General features: G+C 43.0%; 4 protein-coding genes across 5 annotated transcripts; 2 read left to right on the top strand and 2 right to left on the bottom strand.

The window, feature by feature from the left end:
* Positions 1 to 121: 121 nt before the first annotated feature.
* On the bottom strand, positions 122 to 9,362 carry LOC6550954 (AP-3 complex subunit delta). Of its 2 annotated transcripts, none has more exons than XM_001978200.3 (13): positions 9,000 to 9,362; positions 7,681 to 7,776; positions 6,658 to 6,786; positions 6,446 to 6,586; positions 6,253 to 6,382; positions 6,036 to 6,175; positions 4,470 to 4,543; positions 3,519 to 3,667; positions 2,608 to 3,284; positions 1,931 to 2,540; positions 1,722 to 1,865; positions 1,529 to 1,661; positions 122 to 1,466 (listed from the first exon to the last, which is right to left on the bottom strand). In XM_001978200.3, exons 1-13 carry the CDS (start codon positions 9,096 to 9,098, stop codon positions 896 to 898), a joined length of 3,093 nt encoding a protein of 1,030 aa, XP_001978236.1. In that variant the 5' UTR covers positions 9,099 to 9,362; the 3' UTR covers positions 122 to 895. The 2 variants fall into 2 exon arrangements, with proteins under 2 accessions (XP_001978236.1, XP_026837803.1); XM_026982002.1 differs by lacking the exon at positions 4,470 to 4,543 and adding an exon at positions 5,596 to 5,669 and having other exon boundaries at positions 704 to 1,466.
* Positions 9,363 to 9,574: 212 nt separating this feature from the next.
* LOC6550951 (gamma-tubulin complex component 3) lies at positions 9,575 to 17,674 on the bottom strand. The gene is made up of 5 exons (XM_026981865.1): positions 17,252 to 17,674; positions 15,353 to 16,666; positions 15,094 to 15,286; positions 14,704 to 15,025; positions 9,575 to 10,869 (listed from the first exon to the last, which is right to left on the bottom strand). The coding sequence occupies exons 1-5, from the start codon at positions 17,364 to 17,366 to the stop codon at positions 10,156 to 10,158; spliced, it is 2,658 nt and encodes an 885-aa protein (XP_026837666.1). The 5' UTR covers positions 17,367 to 17,674; the 3' UTR covers positions 9,575 to 10,155.
* Positions 11,186 to 12,270, top strand: LOC6550953 (probable methylthioribulose-1-phosphate dehydratase). Its single transcript, XM_001978199.3, has 3 exons — positions 11,186 to 11,465; positions 11,531 to 12,001; positions 12,075 to 12,270. The coding sequence occupies exons 1-3, from the start codon at positions 11,338 to 11,340 to the stop codon at positions 12,157 to 12,159; spliced, it is 684 nt and encodes a 227-aa protein (XP_001978235.1). The 5' UTR covers positions 11,186 to 11,337; the 3' UTR covers positions 12,160 to 12,270.
* Positions 12,843 to 14,121, top strand: LOC6550952 (peroxisomal multifunctional enzyme type 2). Its single transcript, XM_001978198.2, has 3 exons — positions 12,843 to 12,954; positions 13,047 to 13,196; positions 13,722 to 14,121. Exons 2-3 carry the CDS (start codon positions 13,064 to 13,066, stop codon positions 13,934 to 13,936), a joined length of 348 nt encoding a protein of 115 aa, XP_001978234.1. The 5' UTR covers positions 12,843 to 12,954; positions 13,047 to 13,063; the 3' UTR covers positions 13,937 to 14,121.
* Positions 17,675 to 17,692: the final 18 nt, after the last annotated feature.

Below are 17,692 nucleotides of genomic sequence, written 5' to 3'. Positions count from 1 at the left end.
TTTATTTATTAAATAAAATTAGATAACTTTAACTTTTGCATTTATTCTTACCGAATTTGATCAATTACCAAGCCCTTTTTCCGCAGCCAAGTTAAACAAGAAATCAATATGCAACTGTATTGTACTTTTCATTTATTTAACGTTTATATATTTGTATGTGGGTTGTGTGGGTGTTTGTATATAATATGCATGTATGTATGTATAATTTCACTTAGCTTCTGTTCCGTTTCTGTACCAGTTTTTTTAGTAATTATGGTGTATAGCAGTACTTTATATTTGATTCATATGGTTTCACATGTATACATACATATATCATTTGTTTTTACAATCCATGCGGTTTGTTCTACTCTCTGTGTGGCATTCATTATAAAATTTAATTTTATATAACTATAGGTATATAATTGTCTGTGTTTGTGGGTGCGTTTTTAGTGGAATCGCATGCTCTAGGCTACAAATTCATCAAAAATAGATAGTATCCAGGAATAGACTACATCGCATTGGATTCTGATTTGCAGTTGATCAGTTTCTCATATTTCCTTTCCGTTTGTAGCTTTCTTCATGTTTTAAGCCGCAATTGGCAGACTGGCGGCATTTTACATATTAACTTTACACTTCTATATATTAATAATTATTTATATATATATATATACGGTTTATGTTGATTTATTTTTTAGCATATCAATTTGTTCAATGTTGGTTTTGTTTTTATATCGCAGCGATAATTTGTTTAGTTTTTCTTCTTTTTCTTAGGAGGCATTTGTTTCAACTTAACGAAAATGGAGAGTCGGAAGCTAGCTTCGCCACTCCTATTTTCCGAATAAACGCGTAATGAATCGACACAAAAAAACAATCGTAATAATGGTTAATTATAATAGTGGAACTTGGAGCTTAGCAATTACAAAATCTCTTTGCTGGGCGTTGAGATTCCCAGTGGCTGTTCGTATTCGCCGATCGAAACGATGGCGGATACGGTTGCTGATGCAGATTCGGAAGCCTTCTTCTCCTTGCGCTGCGACTTCTCCTTTTTATGCTTCTTCTTGTGCGCCTTGGACGCCACCTCGGACGCCTCCTGCTCGCCCACATCAATGATGTTGCTACCGGTGGCGGTGGCCAGTGCATCAGGCGCTCCATCCGTCGACTTCTCCTTGTTCTTCTTCTTTTTGTGGTGCTTGGGGGCATCTGGAAGGATAGTTGAAATGTTGTTGTTGTCGTTGCTATTATTGCTGGGGGCGGAGATGTGGCTGGGACTGGGAGTGGGCGTGTCAGCATCAATGAGATCGATCACCGGCTGAACAGCAGCCTCCTTGCGTTCCCGCTTGCTTTCCCGATGCTCCCGCTTCGCCTTCCTGTCCTTGTCCTTTTTCCTATCCTTCTTGGCGGCCGACTCCGCCGGCGTCTTGAGATTCTCTTTGCCCGCCGCTGACTTTTTGGACGAGGACCTCACCGCGGGCGCTTCGAAGTCCGTTCTGTAAGAGTATTACAAATATTAGCATTTTGAATTCTATGAAGCTCTCAGCTCTTTGATTACATGTCCAATTCAATGTCCAGGGCACGATGTGGATCATTTGGATCGTATTTGCCATCCTTGTCCTCGCTGTCCGACATGGAGACACCTTCGGGCATGTCCAACGTGGTGTTCACAATGTGCAAGGGTTTCGGCTCTGCAAAGTGATAAAGTTATAGGCCATCCTAAAGGGATACTTTTGCTAACTCCGACTTACCACCTTCCGATTCGGAGCTGCTATTGTACGCCACTTTATTCTTGGCCTTTTTGCTCTTTTTGCCCTTTTTATGTTTCTTCTTGCCATCCTTGCCGCCCTGTGCCGCCTGCTGTTCCTGGAGGTACTTATCCGATCGCTTGGTGACTGCACAAACAGATAATCATGTGTGAAAAAAGTAACTGGTTGTATAATCTATGCGGATAACTTACTGCCCACGCGCAGAGCGGCCACGCCCTCCATGTCCAGTGGCAGTTCCGTAATGGGTATGTCATCTATATTGTCATACTGATCCGCATTCGAGGCCCCACTCGCCGTGGGCGTGGACTTGAGGTAGTGAGGATTGTTCGACTGCTCAATGAGACGAGCCATTCGCTGGCGCTCCAGTTGCTCGGGCGTTAGCTCAAGACTCTGACGCCGCTTTCCACCACTATCAGCTCCCGAAGCTGCCTGCGAGGCACTAACAAATAGCTCGTCCTTGTCGTGCTCCGAGGATGAGCTGCTCGCCGCATCTTCCGGGGGCGGAGCATTAATCCACTCGTCCAGATCCAGGCCATCTGGCAGGGGCACCTTGCGTTGCGCCTTGGGCGCCACCGGAATCAGCTCGCCTGTGAACAGCAGCGTCATCTCCTGGACAATCTCAATGGCCAGCGGCGGAATGCCGCCCTCCGTTGTCGTGTCCATGGCCATGGCATCTGTCGACGTGGACAGCTGGTTGCGCAGCATCTCGATCAGCATGCAAGCGGAATTGGCGCGCTCTTGCACCTCAATGTCGCTGGAACCATTGAAATGCTGTAGCTTATCCAGCACATGGTCGCAGAGCTACAAATGATAATACGGATTCAGAAGTGATTTGCAGTCATTTGCAATTGTCAGGGGGAGCACTTACTGTCACCAAACCAGGCAGATCCTGAAGCTCCAAACACGTGGTGGCCAGGCGGGCGAATAGCTTGATCACGTTCTGCACGTAGACACCCTGGATGTGACCAGGCAGTAGCCTCGGCCGAAGCAGGATGTTGAGCGTCTTCTCCGCATCCTCCAGCTCGCCAGCAAACTCACCAACGATCCAGGCGGCGGCATAGAGCACCTCGTACATGGAGTTGCTTTGCGCCGAAACGGTGAACGTGTCCAGCAGATTGGTCATCTCGTTGACGGCGAATTGCCGGACCACAGGCACCCGAATGGCCACGTCAAGGAGTTGCTCTGCAATGAGGCGGCCATGCCGTGAGCCAGCCTCGAGTTGGATGAGCTCCACGAGCACAGTAAGGTACCACTCGAAGTTGGTCACATAGAGATAGGAACTCTGGGCGCATATCTCGATCACCTTGTAGAGCAATTCGTCCCGGTAGGCGGATCCCTCTGCCCGCTCCATGTGGCCCAGCAGTCGCTTTACAATCTCCATTAGATTCTTCTTCGAGACCATGCCGTACAGCAGGTCCAGGGCGCGCAGACGTATCGATTCGTCCTTGTCGTCCAGGCAGGCGAGTATGAGATCCTTGTGCGCCTGCACACTCTTCGGATGCGTCTTCAGGATTTTCGACATGGCCAACAGTCCAAGATATTTCACTGAAATTGGGAAAGTCGGAATGAATCAGTATTTGTTCAATACTTCCAATACTATGCTGGGCCATAGCAGAAACAGTTAGTGAACAGACAAATAAACTGAAAAATAACCTTCCAATTCTAGCTTATAATGAAACGCGAATTCTTCAGACTCACTGGAAATCAGCCTTAAGTTTTACCACGATTGAAAGATTAAAAAGCATGCTGTGTAAGGGAACTAAGAAAGGTAATACTCACAGTTCTGGTCCGAATCCTCGATGAGGATGCGCAGCTTCTGCACGCAGAGCTGGATGGAGGCACTGTGGTTGGGCATGCCGCTGCTGATGCTGATGAGCACCGCGATCACCGTGTTGATGCACTCGTACAGGAGACTCATCGCTGAGGTGCTGTTGAGTGAGTTGGGTTTGGTTTTGGTTCGTTTTTTGTTTTGTTTTCATTTTTTTGTTTGTGTTTCGGTTAGTTTATATTTTGTTGTTGTTGTAGTTTGTATTAGGTTGAGAAAAAAAAAAGGTACTTGTATTAAGAGTAAGCAGCGATAAAGCGACAAACATTGCACTACAACAATAGCAAATAGCAATGGCAACAACAACGGTAGCAATATTGATAGCATATATAGTGGTAGCGATAACAATTAGCGATTATTGCGATAGACAATGGGGAAACACAACATTGCGAAGCAACGCAGCAAAGGCAAACAAAAAAGAAAAACTAACAACAGCAACAACAACAACTGCAACGGCTTGATTATTTGTTTTTCTTTCGCTTCTGCCGATTTAACTAATTAGAACTTTGGCTCTCAATGAGTGTGCTCGATAAGCAAAATATCGATAGGCAAACGACGAAATTATAGAAACAAATGCAAACTTAAGCAGGATGGCGACAGTCATAAGTTGAGAGAGTGGGAGAGAGAAAGAGAGCGGTATAGGTAACGGACATAAGAAGCTAGAAGATTTATACAGTTAAATGATAATAACGAATATATATAACGTTCAGTCGCACAATCATCGAGCAGCTTCAATTATCGATCAATTGATATCGACCATTAATCGGTCACTTTGCGATTTCGAATTTTTGCTTTCGCCTTGCTTTGTTGCAATCGTTTTCCACACATTTTTGGGAAATCGTATCGTATTTCACTTCTCAGTTCATTTGTATTTTCGTTTTGTTTTGCAATAATTTAAAACTTGCCTATGAATTAGATTTGTGAGTGGTTCTATTAATTTCTTTCCTAGCCGGGGTTCTAAGGGGGTTAAAGCGCCAAACTGCAAATGCAAAGAGAAAAAGAAACAAGCAAGAAATTATAAATTACATACAATCGAAATCATCAACGTCCTTATCCACAACTAAAACTAAAACTAGAACTAAAACTAAAGCTAAAACCGAAAACTAAATTGAAAATTAAATGGTTAAAGAAAAATGTAAATTGGAACACTGTAAAAGTATTTCTCTTTCTCTTAAACTGGCTGTGAGTTTGGTTTTATCGTTCTTCCTGGTGCTTTTCCTTCCGGATCGGATCTCTTGATGATATGTCTACAGATTTGTGTATCTCAGGGTCTGGGTTGTATATATTTTTTTGTGGTAGCGAAATAATAGTTTTACACTTTGATTGGTATACATTTTATCGTTTGAAGATTGTTTTTATTTTTAGTCAAGCGAATTAAGCAGTTTTTCAACACAATGAAGCCAAAGGAGTACGACTCGAATTGAGGAGGTGAATATATGAAGTAAAGCTTATAGACAACGATTGTTCAAAATAATGGAAACGTATTGGAAAGACTATTTGCCATATTTTTATATCAATGTATAACTTGTCTTATAAGCTTTGATCATTTCAGGGAATATGGAACATCATGTGCATCAACATGGGTGAACAAAAATTGTGTGTCATTGAAATTGCAATGTTAATTTTGTTTTACTTTCAATACATTTATAATAAATTATAATCAATTACGACGCTCATGTGTTTCCGAGGTTTGTGAAGGAGTTTGCGTTTAGGTGTGGAAAATGTGATGTAGATAAATCTTGGCAAAATCGTAAATGGTGATTAACTACACCTCGTACGGTTTCGTCTTGATTAAATCAAATAAGACAGGGAAATAATTACTAAAGAATACAACAATATCTGTGTGGCTTCCATTTAAACAATTAGGAAAATACGAAAATATATACCAACGAAACAATAAGGATTGTTCAATAACTAAATGTAAATAGTAAAATGCTTTAGAGTAAATCAAAGCGCGTGCTGGTTGTAATTAAGTTTTCTGGATTGGAATTTTTCGTTGGTCTGATTAAAGAAAAGCGCGCCGATAAAAACCTGGAAATAATTTCAATTAGGGGCTGAGTCAATTTGCGTCCCAGCGCCGGTTCAATTGTCGTGAGGCTCGCGAACTAAAATTCATTCGATTTTCATTTGGCATTTCATTCAGTTTTTCAGTTTTCATTAGTATTTGTTTGGAGTGGTTTGTATATTATTATTTTTTGTTGGTTTGTTTGGAGCAGGAGCCGAGGGAGGAGAGGGGGAGGAGTAGTTGTAGTGTTAATTAACTTTTTGTTAGACAAAAATTCAATTGTCATATACATATAAAGACGTATACGTATGTATATATGTACATAGTATACAGCAAAACGAAATCGGCGTTTGTCCGTGAACAAACGAAAATAAAGAGATAAACAGATACGTACTTAAAAACAGAACTTAAGAGTAAAGTAATCATTGTGAATCTTTGATGGTCTGTGATGTGGAGCAGCACTCACCAGCTTGATGATCTTGATCAGCATCCAGTTGTTGGTCGACGTGGTCATTAGCTTGAAGAATATCGGCGCCAGGGGCAGGTAGTTTTTTGGATTCTTACGTGCTAGTTCACAAATAACATTCACGGCAGCCGATTGAACACCTAGAAAACAGAATAGTAGTGTATTAGACACAAGTCCCATCGAAATAGCTGCAAAATTATCTGTATTTTGGTTAAACCTGGATCGGGATCCTCCAGTTTTTCTTTGAGTTTGGGAAATGCAGGTCTCAATGCTTCGGGATAGCGTAGGAATACTTTATACATCATAAGGACGGCTTTCATGCGCAGATACGGTTTTGTTGAGCCCATCTGCCGATTAAGAAAGTACAAATCAATCGATATGCACGTTGATTAGCTATGATGGCTCCATACCAGTGTCATAATATCGTTGGCCAAATCGCGGGACAGATCGGGGGATATAAAACAGCTTAGTCCGCTGAGCGCCACACCCGCATCGTATTGGTTCTGTGAGTTGAGATCCTTGCGTATCATATTGGTGGTCAGCATGAGCAGCTGTAATATGCGAAAAAACAAAATGTTTTTAACTGCATATGTTAAAGGAATATATGCTTGCTTAGGCTTACCTCACTGTCCGGATGGAAGCATTGGCTGGCCGCCAGGTAGCCAATTCGCTTGCAGGTGAATCTGGATGAGCTCATCACCTCGATGATGTTAAAGCCCGCCCAGGAGATGTCGTAGCCCAGCATTTGTATCTGTCGAAATCGACAGCGAAATCGAATCAATAAATATTAACATTTTGTGCTGATTTTATGCAAACGAATGGGGGCCACAATATGGCAGAGGGTGTTCATATGTGTGTCTATGAGATATGTGTGCAGGTTAGGCCCAAGGACTCGTTAGCATTAAAATCTCCTTAGCTGCACCTCACACTCGAGGGCACATTGCTAGTTACATACATTTCGTAATCTAACTATAAAAACATACAGATAAGATAAAAACCATTCTACTCATGTCAGTTTCCGCCAACTTATTGTAAGTAAAGCAGCAATGCCATCATAGCCAACACAACTGTGCCAACTATATGCTTTTGATGGCATCTTTTGGATCGCTTGTTAGTTGGCCACCCCCCAGCGTGTGGGCGTGGAACCTTGTTGTTCTTGGCCCGCCTTGTCTCTGCCGATTCAGTTGTTATTTTAGCGGCTGTTGCTGTTTCAGTCCTTATTGTCGCACTTGCCTACAAGTACACCATACCTCCAGCTGAGGCAATTTGCATCAAGTGCAGCCAGGCACTTGGTCGACTTTGAATGGCTGCCACCAAAATGCTGTGCATGCACACGCAATCATCTGCACTGCTTAATCTAACGCCAAGCCGTCGTCCTGGAGGTAAATCTGCATCCTCTTGGCTTGTCAGTACGTATAACCAGGTAATTTTGAACAAGGCATTTCGATTTCTTAAGGTTTTTGCCCACAAACACATTGTCTAACTAGCATGTTTAAATTTGTCTTCCAACTTTTCAAAGCCCTATAAATTCGAATACCTTTCATTATTGTTAGAATAATGGTTTAACCATCTTTAGTGCGACTTTTGTTGTATGTATGTATGTGACATGAAGTGAGGCACATTGGGCTTATATATATTAACTTACGTAGGTCAACTTGGCCACTGCATTGCACTTGACACTGATATTGTCCTGTCGCAGCTCCTGTTTGATCTCCTCGATGCACGTCGATATGTATTTGGCCTGCGGAAAAAGTTGTTGTCATTCAATCTGTTCATACATGTGTGTATATAACTATGTGAAAATGCCAAATGTGCAATGGCAGCACATCATAAACAACAAACATATCTGAGAATCGTCGTGGGGCTATCAGTTTTATACCCACAGCAACAGAATCAAAATAGAGTAAACACAAATTCCAAATCATACAGTGGCAGGCAAAGTAATAGTGTTTTTGCTTTAAAAGCAAAAGCATTTTAATTTAATTCAGATGCACTTGCTGATAAAATGTAATATAAATCCACATATAAGGATTGGCTGTACAAAATGGAAATCTGATAGCTTCAAGCTGTTTTCTTGAAAAGTTACATATATGGAAACTGCGACAACTGATGACTACCATTTATTTGTGATAAAGACTACACAATATAGGGAAATTTAATACATTAAGGGCATTCACGCTGTTGATACTAAATGTTTATGTTTTACTAACTGGAATGAGTGCTATTAATTTAGCTACATTTGTAAATCACCGCTTAGAGGAACCCACACAAGAGCAAAATTAACAATCGAAATCAAGAATAACTTATTTTTGTTTACGTAGACAAACTCAATTCTTATAGTATATATTTTATTATTTGTCAATTGATATAATTATACGATATGCAATCCATAACTGCATGGAAAACCTGAGTAACTTTTGTGTATTCCTCAGCAATTTATTTATTATTTTGATTGCATTAATATTTGCAATTACTAACATAGATAGAGCATCGGAGCAAGTGAATATAGTTTTATTTTGAAATCACACGGTATTTTCTCTCTGTGTGGCAAATCAAGTACCTTTAGCCGATCCTGCCAAGCATTCCGATAAGGACCAACAAAAATGAGGCATTCGGCGGGGGAATTAACGAGGGTAAATATTTGATAAAAGCCACTTGCTAATTAATTTTCTGCGTTGAGTTTTGTGGCTCTTTTCAAGCTCTTCCTGCTTTTCCTTTTGCATTGTTGGCAGATGCCAAAACACTCACACACACACAGCCACTTTCACCCACACACACACACATGCGAGCACACCAAACTCTAATAAGATTCCCTTAATGCAAACGAAATTTGCCAGCCAATTAGCGAGTTCTAATTGGACGCACAGCTGGGCAACTTAGGGGGCGTGGCAGTACGGGGGCGGCAGTTTTGATGGGTGTTTGGCGGGGGTAGAAGGCGGGGCTGCAAGTCCTGGACACGCTTACCTCATTATCCTTGTTGTTCCTAATGCCGCGCACCAAATCGGTGAGGTTTTTATCAAACATACGCTCGAAAAAGTTACCCTTCACTTTCTTCAGTGCCATGTTTGCAGTTGCTATTGTGGTTTTCTTTTTGCTGCACTCCGTGGCGTTACTTTGATTTGTAATCGGTATCTCGCTTGGGAAATTAGGCTATTTTGGCGAGGCGATTTCAGCACATCACCGGCGGCAGCACAAAGCACTCACTTCCGTCTTTTTCCGATTTGTTTTCGTTTTTTTAACTTTAATACGCTCGCAAACTAGAGATGGCACGCAAATGTATGTTTAATCGATACTATCGATGCTTACTGCATGTTGGTGGTTGGTGGTTTATACTAAATAATAGGTGGCTGCACTCGCTTGCTGTAAGATGTTAACAGCTTCGCAGACTATCGATAACTCGCTGCGCATACGGTTTCAAAACCGATTAAAGGCAGCAAGTTTGAAAAAGAGAGAGAAGGAAATAAATAAATAATTTAAATATTACGCTCCGAAAACTTCTTTTTCTGAACGCATTTATAATAATTCTATAAAAGAGCAAATTTTCAATGCAACTAGCGTTTATTTCGAGCCCGCATTGCGGTTTAAAACTGTTCAAAACATTAACTCTTTAAAACGTTCTCCAACATTTCATTTTAAAATACGTAACATTCTCTTATGTTTACTTTTTAATTACCCGAAGGCAATTGACAAACGCACTTATGAAAAATTATTTTAACTAAGCTTCGATGTAAAAAATTAAGGGATTTACAAACAAAAAAGCTGTGCGCCTTTCGACAAACAAGTGTTCGTTTAATACTTCCGTTACAACTACTCAATAAATTTGTATTAATGAGAGACACATTTTGGAGATATCTTAAGTTGATGGCTTGCAGCCAGGCGATTGACGGCGAAGCTTGAGATATAAATAGAGGTGCAGGTGCAGGTCGTTTTCGATTCAAAAAGGCTTAGTTGATAATTGGATTAGTTTGCTTGATTGCTTTTCTTTTCTTCGTTTTCTTAGCTCCAATGATATCGAGATATCTCAAATATTTAGCAGCAGTTCAACTGGATGGAGTGGTGAGGCCTGATGATTCGCGTATGGGATGACACTGGGATGACGAGATGGCATGAACATTGGTCTCTATTCATTGGTGGTCGGCGTATGGATCACGAACCGACTGTTCCTGTTGTTCAACGTGAACACATTGCTCATTCGCATGTGCTCGAAGGTCAGGGGTTTGCTCAGATTGGTGTCCCTCTTCTTGTAGTACTCGTTAAAGTCCAGCCGAGTGCCAAAGAGCTGAAGATTGGGATCGTGACTGGAGTTGAGAGCCATTAGGAAACTGCTGACAGCCTTTTCGTAATTGGATGATATGACCTCCAGGCCGCGCCAAGCGATGTCCACCTTTTCGGCAAAGATCTGTGCCTCGTGGTCGCGCTGTAAGATCACCTCGTTGGTTAGCCCGAAGACACCCTTCTTTTCCGATTTCTCCACAACTTTGGCCAGCTCCTGACGGGCATTCAGCTCCTTAAAGCAGTCCTTGTAGAATGCCGATTGCCACTTCTCCAATTCGATAATGTTTTCGTACACCACCTCCAGCGAATGCTCCACATTCGGTTTGCTGCTGACAAAACAGCCCACCTTAATCGTTTGCAGAAACATCTCGTGGGCGTCCAGGATGTCGTCCAATGCCGTAGCCTGTTGCATCTTCTTCTGCAGCTCCACCCAGTTGCACTCGATTACCTCAAATAGCACATAGTACTGCATTTGGTGGATAAAGTGCATGATCTCCGAGGTGAAGAGGTTCAGGCGGTGCGACGCCTTTTCTATCTCAGTGTTTATTGGACGAAGGGTCTGAAAAGATATGAAATATGCAATATAATATTGTTACTCGTATATGTATTTCTATTCAGTGTTAGAAATTGCAAGAGAAAACATCACAAATAAACCTAGGTTTAAAATTGGTTAAATTGCTTTGAAGGTATGCAAAATAAAAACAAAAAAGTTAATATTTGAAACACCTACAGATAGAAATACGCCAGAATATTGAAAACAGATTAAAAATGTATAAACTTGAGGATATACGGTGATATTAACTATTTCTCTGAATAAATTTCAGCAAATATATCTAAAACATTCTAATTTGGAAAAAGTTATTCCTAACGGCAACTCTGCGTGCTAACAGCGATAAACCGATTGCAATCGTCTATCGACGGCAGCATTGTTTACGTTCGTGATTCGCCGCTTTCAGAATCCCTTTATCTGGCTTATCAGCGTCGCACGGCGAAGATTACGGCCCACGAAAGTCACATTGTCAGCGAGATGGCCCTCTCGATCTTCAAAGACTTGCCGGCGGAGCACCCGCGCCATCTGATTCCCTCGCTATGCAGGCAGTTCTATCATTTGGGATGGGTGACCGGCACAGGAGGTGGCATGAGCATCAAGTACAAGTGAGTGGGTGATACTATATGGCCATATATCCAGACATCTGTATAATCCGGCTAATCCTTCTCAGCGATGAGATCTACATAGCACCATCGGGCGTGCAGAAGGAGCGAATGCAGCCGGAGGATCTGTTCGTGCAGGACATAACCGGCAAGGATCTGCAGCTGCCACCTGAGATCAAGGGCCTGAAGAAGAGCCAGTGCACGCCGCTCTTCATGCTGGCCTATCAGCATCGGCAGGCGGGAGCCGTTATCCACACGCATTCGCAGCACGCCGTAATGGCCACGCTCCTGTGGCCAGGGAAAACTTTCCGCTGCACCCACTTGGAGATGATCAAGGGCGTGTACGATGAGGCGGATAAGCGATATCTGCGCTACGACGAGGAGCTGGTCGTACCGATCATCGAGAACACACCCTTTGAGCGCGACCTGGCCGACAGCATGTACGCCGCCATGATGGAGTATCCGGGCTGCAGTGCCATCCTGGTGCGACGACACGGCGTCTACGTTTGGGGACAGAACTGGGAGAAGGCCAAAACCATGTGGGTTTCCACTCTACTTTCAGATACCAAACACTTTTATAGCACTAATCGTATATCCCTTTTCGTAAAACAGGTCGGAATGCTATGACTATCTCTTCTCCATTGCCGTGGAAATGAAAAAGGCCGGAATCGATCCGCAGAAGTTCGAGAGCTCATAAGGAAATAGAGCTGATACACAAGCACATGTTATTCATAGTTTAACCCTATAAATTGATGCATTTACTATCAGAAATGCTATGGCCAATGCTAAATAATAGTACTGAAAAAGGTTTTCGTTTTATATAGCATGCATTATATACAATATAAACGATCCATTAGGGGGGCTGAGAATGTTTTCTCAATGGGCTCGTGAGCTGACATATTTTTTCGCAATAATCTGAAGAGTCTTGAAGCCTTATCGCCGTTTTATGGGCATTTCAAACTGGTTGCGTACTTTGCACTAAAATTTGGACAACAGCTGATAACCGCTGTTAGGGGCTTATGTTAGGCATTTCATGTTAATGTTAAAGTCTAAACTCCACACCTGTAACAGTGGGCTGGCAAGCGGTGAAAAAGCAATTGTTACCCCCTTCAGTAATTTACTTATTCTTTATGATATCATCGAAGATACTCCCTAATTTAATAAAGTAATATTTCCTAACCAATTTAGGTTTTAAACTCAATAGTTGCCAAATCTGGTATATATGAAATGGTTAATCAACCACTTTTTTTAAGTTCATGCCCACTGTTCACCAGCTGGCTAACATTTTGAAGAGAGAGAGCGCGCGACAATAACAGCACCCCAAGGCTTACGCGAATGCAACAGGTGCGAGTGAGTGCAACATACCCCGACCGGTAACTCGCTATATGGCCATCCCGCTCCCACGCGACAGGGGGAGTGTAGTGAAAAAAGCGACAATAAAATCGCCGATTGCACGCCGTTTGCTCATTACTTCGCGTTCTCTACTCAAAGCGTAAGCATTTTTTTTTTCAACGACGCACAAACGCAACCTGAAGCGCACTGAATATTTTCTCTATTTTTCCGGAAAACCAAACGCACACACAGAAATACACACAACAACCATGTCTCTGCAGTCGGACGCCGTTTTCCAGAAGATCATCGATGGACTGAAGGATAATGAGGCCAAGGCCAAGGCGGTCAACGGCGTGTTCCTGTACAAAATCACCAAGGACGGCAAGGTGGCCAAGGAGTGGAGTAAGTACCAATTATCCATCGGCCAAAAGCGCCCACAAAAACCACGCACCAAATAGACACTCCCGCCGCGCAGCACACTGGCGTAGATGGGCTAAAGCCAAAGGGGGAACTTTCTGTTTAAAAAATGAACTTTAACTTCACTGAGGAGGTTTTCCAACCTCCCAGTTGCTAGCCCCACTCCGATGCCGCTCCTGACCAGTGGAGAATACCAGTACGTGGTCTTTGCGTGTGTGTTTTGCATTTTGTAGTAGTCACAGTTCAAAGTGCGCAGCGTTTGTACTTCGGCACCAGCTGTTGGCATTAACAAAAACCACTGAATTGCCTCTATGTGCGACCCTGGGAATATATTTCCGCAATACAATATATTTGCACCACTTGTTGCACCATTCCAGGATCTAATATATGCACATTCAACTATTTCATTATATATTTCCTATGCCTATCGTCGTGGAAAAATCCTATAAATTATTCAAATGATATTGTTGATAAGCAGGTGAACAACCTATTAATAAACACCACTTTCAGCTCTGGACTGCAAGAACGCCAAGGCCTACGAGGGACCTGCCCAGGGCATCAAGGTGGACACCACCTTGACGGTCGCCGACGAGGACATGGTTGACATCGCCCTGGGCAAGCTGAACCCCCAGGCTGCCTTCATGAAGGGCAAGCTGAAGATCGCCGGCAACATCATGCTCACCCAGAAGCTGGCGCCGCTCCTCAAGACCGACGCCAAGTTGTAAAAAGGATCGAGCCAGTCTGCACATTCCTCACCGACAGTGTGTGTGTTCTATTTACTCCTTTTTTTTTGTGTATGTAATTTGTAATCTGTATTCGTGTTTTTGTTTCACCACATAATTAATGTTATTTTTGTACGGAAAACCCGTCTACAAAACTAGAAAATAATACATAAGGCGAAAACGACCAATTCATGTGCACTTTGATACTATGGATGGTTTATCGGTAAGTGGGGTAATCGCTGCGGATTAGATTACTAGGGCGGGCAATCTTATCAAGGTGTTATAGGCGATTTCTTGGCTGAAACCTTTCGAACTTCGACTTCCCTTCAACACAAAAATAGATTCCCAACAGCTGCTTGTTGCCAGACTAGCATTTTAGCCCATAAACTGCCAGGTTCATTTTAATCTGTCAGTTCCAAAGCCTTAAAAAAATCCGTATAGTACCTTTCCCAACCAGATAAGCTTAATTGTAGGTTAAATAGCTTCATAAATCGGGAGTCAAAGAACTCAAGTTAAGAAATTGTCTATATTCATTATTTCTTCAGATGTACCACATCCTATAAATAAATGCTTGCACGCCAACCAATCTGAAGTCTGACCTAATTTATCTCAGAAATAAAAGCAAAACTTCTGAATTGAAAAGAAAGTCCGCGTGTCAGCGATTCCCTGACCACTAGAATCACCATGTGCACTACGAGTGGCACTTGGCAATCTAAATATGTGCATGCACTCAAAACACCGATAAGCTGTCAAAAAGCCAGCGCACTCACCTTCGCGTTGCCCATCTGCTCCTTCCAGATCTTCATCGAGAGCACGAACTCCATGTGCTTCATGCGCCAGAGTGGCTTGAAGAGCAACTTGTACGTGGGCATGGTCGGCTCCAGCATGGTGGCCAGTGGTCCCTGTACGATGTACTGCAGTGAGATGATGTCCCAGCCAATATCACCGTGGAACGGGCGTTGCACCATCACATCGAGGTGGTTGAGTATTTCCGGATCGTCATACTGGGCATTCGTACAGCGCAGAGCGGCATCCAGCATTGAGGAGAGATCGTGGGCATATATATCAACGCCCGGTCGCTCGAGTTCGTCTCTGCAAAGCGGTTTTCAAGTGTTACTATCGAAATTCATAAGTACGAATTTAATTTACTGCAAACTAACTTCATGTGCTCGATCAGAATGCTGACAAAATCGCCCTGCCCCAGCAGCAAGTAGCGGCGCATGCCTTGCAGGTGTTCCAGCAGCTTGTGTGGACCCACCATAATGTCCAGGACATGCTTGGAGGTCTGCTGGTAGCACGTTTCCACGGCCACATGCCAACTGGTGTCCGGTGTGTACGAAAAAAATTGGGCAACTGTAGATAAAGCATTGCAAATGATTTAGTTTTGATTACACATTTTGAAAGGCATGCTAAACTCACCATTATTGTCCATGATTTTCATTAGCTCCTCGCGCTCCCTCATCACACCCTGCATCTCGCATATTTCCCTCAGAAAATTAATGCATTTGCCTGTCTTGAGAATCTTATTGGCCATTTCCATGGGCACAAACTTGGGCAGCATGGGCAACCGCAGGCGAAATTTATCGTGCCATAGCCGATCAGCACCCACATCATTGAGGGACTCCACAAAGAACTCGCTGTGCAGATCGCTAATGCCGCCCTCCAGAATCCATTTGGAGATCATGCGCACCAGTGGGCCACAAATGGCAGTGAGTACATCCTCCACCAACTTATTCACCATCGAGTTACCATTGTCGAGGAAATCGTACACGGTCGATGCCAATTCACCGCCCTTCTTCATCTGGCAGGCGTCGGCGATCTTGGTTAGCCACTGCATCCGGTGCAGTGGCTTTATATACCAGGCGAGTAGCTTAAAAAGTGTGAGTTCGTCGGCAGCATCTAGCTCACTATCCCTGTTTGGAAATCTATTCATTTGGGCCTTCCGAAAACTATTCATTTCATCGTGGAGCACGGCCACTTGGCCGTGAAAGTCGGCAAGCTCCTCCTTGAGCTTGGAAATCAGGGCCTGCCCTATGCAGCCCATGGCATTGAAGCCGGTCGTTATGTCCGCAAATTTGGTCACGCGGTCGTGGTAGTAGCCAAGTTCGGAGAGCCGCAGCAACATGCCCGCTTGGCCGGTGGTCAGTAACTTTATGTTCAGCGGATCCAGTTTAAACCGTCCCGTTACCACATCCTTCTTCAAATACTTTCCTTGGACGCCGGTGAAGGAGTAAATGGCATTTGTCACTATATCCTGGCGGGACTCGGGCAACTTCCTTGTTGCTTCCACGTAATTTGGGAGGGACTGTTGGCTCAGTCCGATGCTGGACTGTGTGGCATTGTAGCTGTAGCCTGCTCCTCCGTTAACCCCTCCATTTCCATTCAGACTGTTAAGGGAAGAGCCGTTCGTTGAGTGTACACGGCTGCTCAGAATCTGGCTGAGATTATCGGATTGCGGAAGTGCATCTGCTTCTCCGTTGGCAGCCGACTTATCGGCAATCGAGAGCAAATATTTAATTAGCGAGTGCCTCGCCTGGGGATCCATCTTAATCAACGTGAGTTTCTTGTACTGCTGGAAGAAGTGCTGAATCAAATTTGAGCCCTCCTTTTTCTCCTTGATACTCAGCTGTTTCAGTATCTTCTGCACACATTCGTGTTCGTTCAACGTGTTTGAGTCCCAAATACCACCAGTACTGGAGGCTAACAATTTGCCAAAATGGGCCATTACTTGTTCTGTGAAATATTTACCAAAGTACATTAAAACAAAACAAATAATTTTACAATTATTGCTTATCCTTATAAAGAGGTTTCACAATGGATAATTCAATAATGACGTTTGGAAATTGTATGGTATATCTTTGAGGATCTAAGAAACTAGCTCATACTATCATAGTTACATTAAACATAACTATATTATATGAAATCATTCTATATTTTTAAATAATACACCTTTGGATGCTGCATGGCATTGCAAAATTATCTACATTCTGATAGGTATCTTTATTTAAACAATATACTTTGAATGATTGCTGGGATTCCTATAAACATTAATTGACGACTATGCAAGACACAATTTACTGCATATTGCATATAGATCTATATACATATATGAAGTCCTGGATATATCTAACAATTATGGTAGCATTCTAAAGGACTGTCGTTCAAAATGCCATAGAATATGGGTAGTTTCTGGGGCTTCCTATAATTGTTATAATCCGTGGGCGATTCCCGATGATGCAGGAGAGCCCTCGGAACGCCAAAACACTCTGAATGCCCTGCAGACAGCCAGTGAAGTGATCACATATTCGCAAATCTTACCGTGAACTTCGGGCAGCTGTTTGCCATTGATGCAGATGAGCATCTCGCTCACGATATTCGATATTGAATTGGAAATGCCGGCCACATCGGTGCCGACGATCTTGCCCTGCGACATGCTGATGGACTGGATTCGAAGCCAAACTCTTCTATATTCATAAATCCAATGGAGCGCGCGATAAGCAACCGATTTTGGATGGCTTGGGAATGCGAAGTGGACAACAACTGGTGGCCAATAGCACACGCACGCCTGATCCCTGGCTATAATACGGCCTGCACCAACTTGCAATTGCTCGGGATGTGTGAAATACTTGATAGATTCGACGAAAACGCCTCGAAGTGGCGCGTACTTTATAAAAATAATTTATTGAAATAATTTTGTGCAGTGTTACCGAATCTGAGAATCTAGACAAAGGCAAACTATTTGCCACTGGCGGGCACACA

The sequence above is a fragment of the Drosophila erecta genome, unplaced genomic scaffold (genome assembly GCF_003286155.1).
Source record: "Drosophila erecta strain 14021-0224.00,06,07 unplaced genomic scaffold, DereRS2 tig00000126-arrow-pilon, whole genome shotgun sequence".
In the NCBI taxonomy this organism is placed as follows: Eukaryota; Metazoa; Arthropoda; class Insecta; order Diptera; family Drosophilidae; genus Drosophila; species Drosophila erecta.
Note: the sequence above shows the minus strand (reverse complement) of the source record. Positions and strands in the feature narration are given on the sequence as shown.

Coding starts and splice junctions, on each gene's coding strand:
- LOC6550954 (XM_001978200.3), bottom strand. CDS start 9,098: ATGGCACTGAAGAAAGTGAAGGGTAACTTTTTCGAGCGTATGTTTGAT. Junction 6,176..6,252: donor ACTGGAGGATCCCGATCCAG/GTTTAACCAAAA, acceptor TCTGTTTTCTAG/GTGTTCAATCGGCTGCCGTG. Junction 1,467..1,528: donor CTGGACATTGAATTGGACAT/GTAATCAAAGAG, acceptor ATACTCTTACAG/AACGGACTTCGAAGCGCCCG.
- LOC6550953 (XM_001978199.3), top strand. CDS start 11,338: ATGGCCCTCTCGATCTTCAAAGACTTGCCGGCGGAGCACCCGCGCCAT. Junction 11,466..11,530: donor GGCATGAGCATCAAGTACAA/GTGAGTGGGTGA, acceptor AATCCTTCTCAG/CGATGAGATCTACATAGCAC. Junction 12,002..12,074: donor TGGGAGAAGGCCAAAACCAT/GTGGGTTTCCAC, acceptor TTCGTAAAACAG/GTCGGAATGCTATGACTATC.
- LOC6550952 (XM_001978198.2), top strand. CDS start 13,064: ATGTCTCTGCAGTCGGACGCCGTTTTCCAGAAGATCATCGATGGACTG. Junction 13,197..13,721: donor CAAGGTGGCCAAGGAGTGGA/GTAAGTACCAAT, acceptor CACCACTTTCAG/CTCTGGACTGCAAGAACGCC.
- LOC6550951 (XM_026981865.1), bottom strand. CDS start 17,366: ATGTCGCAGGGCAAGATCGTCGGCACCGATGTGGCCGGCATTTCCAAT. Junction 16,667..17,251: donor ACAGCTGCCCGAAGTTCACG/GTAAGATTTGCG, acceptor AATATTTCACAG/AACAAGTAATGGCCCATTTT. Junction 10,870..14,703: donor AGCAGATGGGCAACGCGAAG/GTGAGTGCGCTG, acceptor ATATCTTTTCAG/ACCCTTCGTCCAATAAACAC.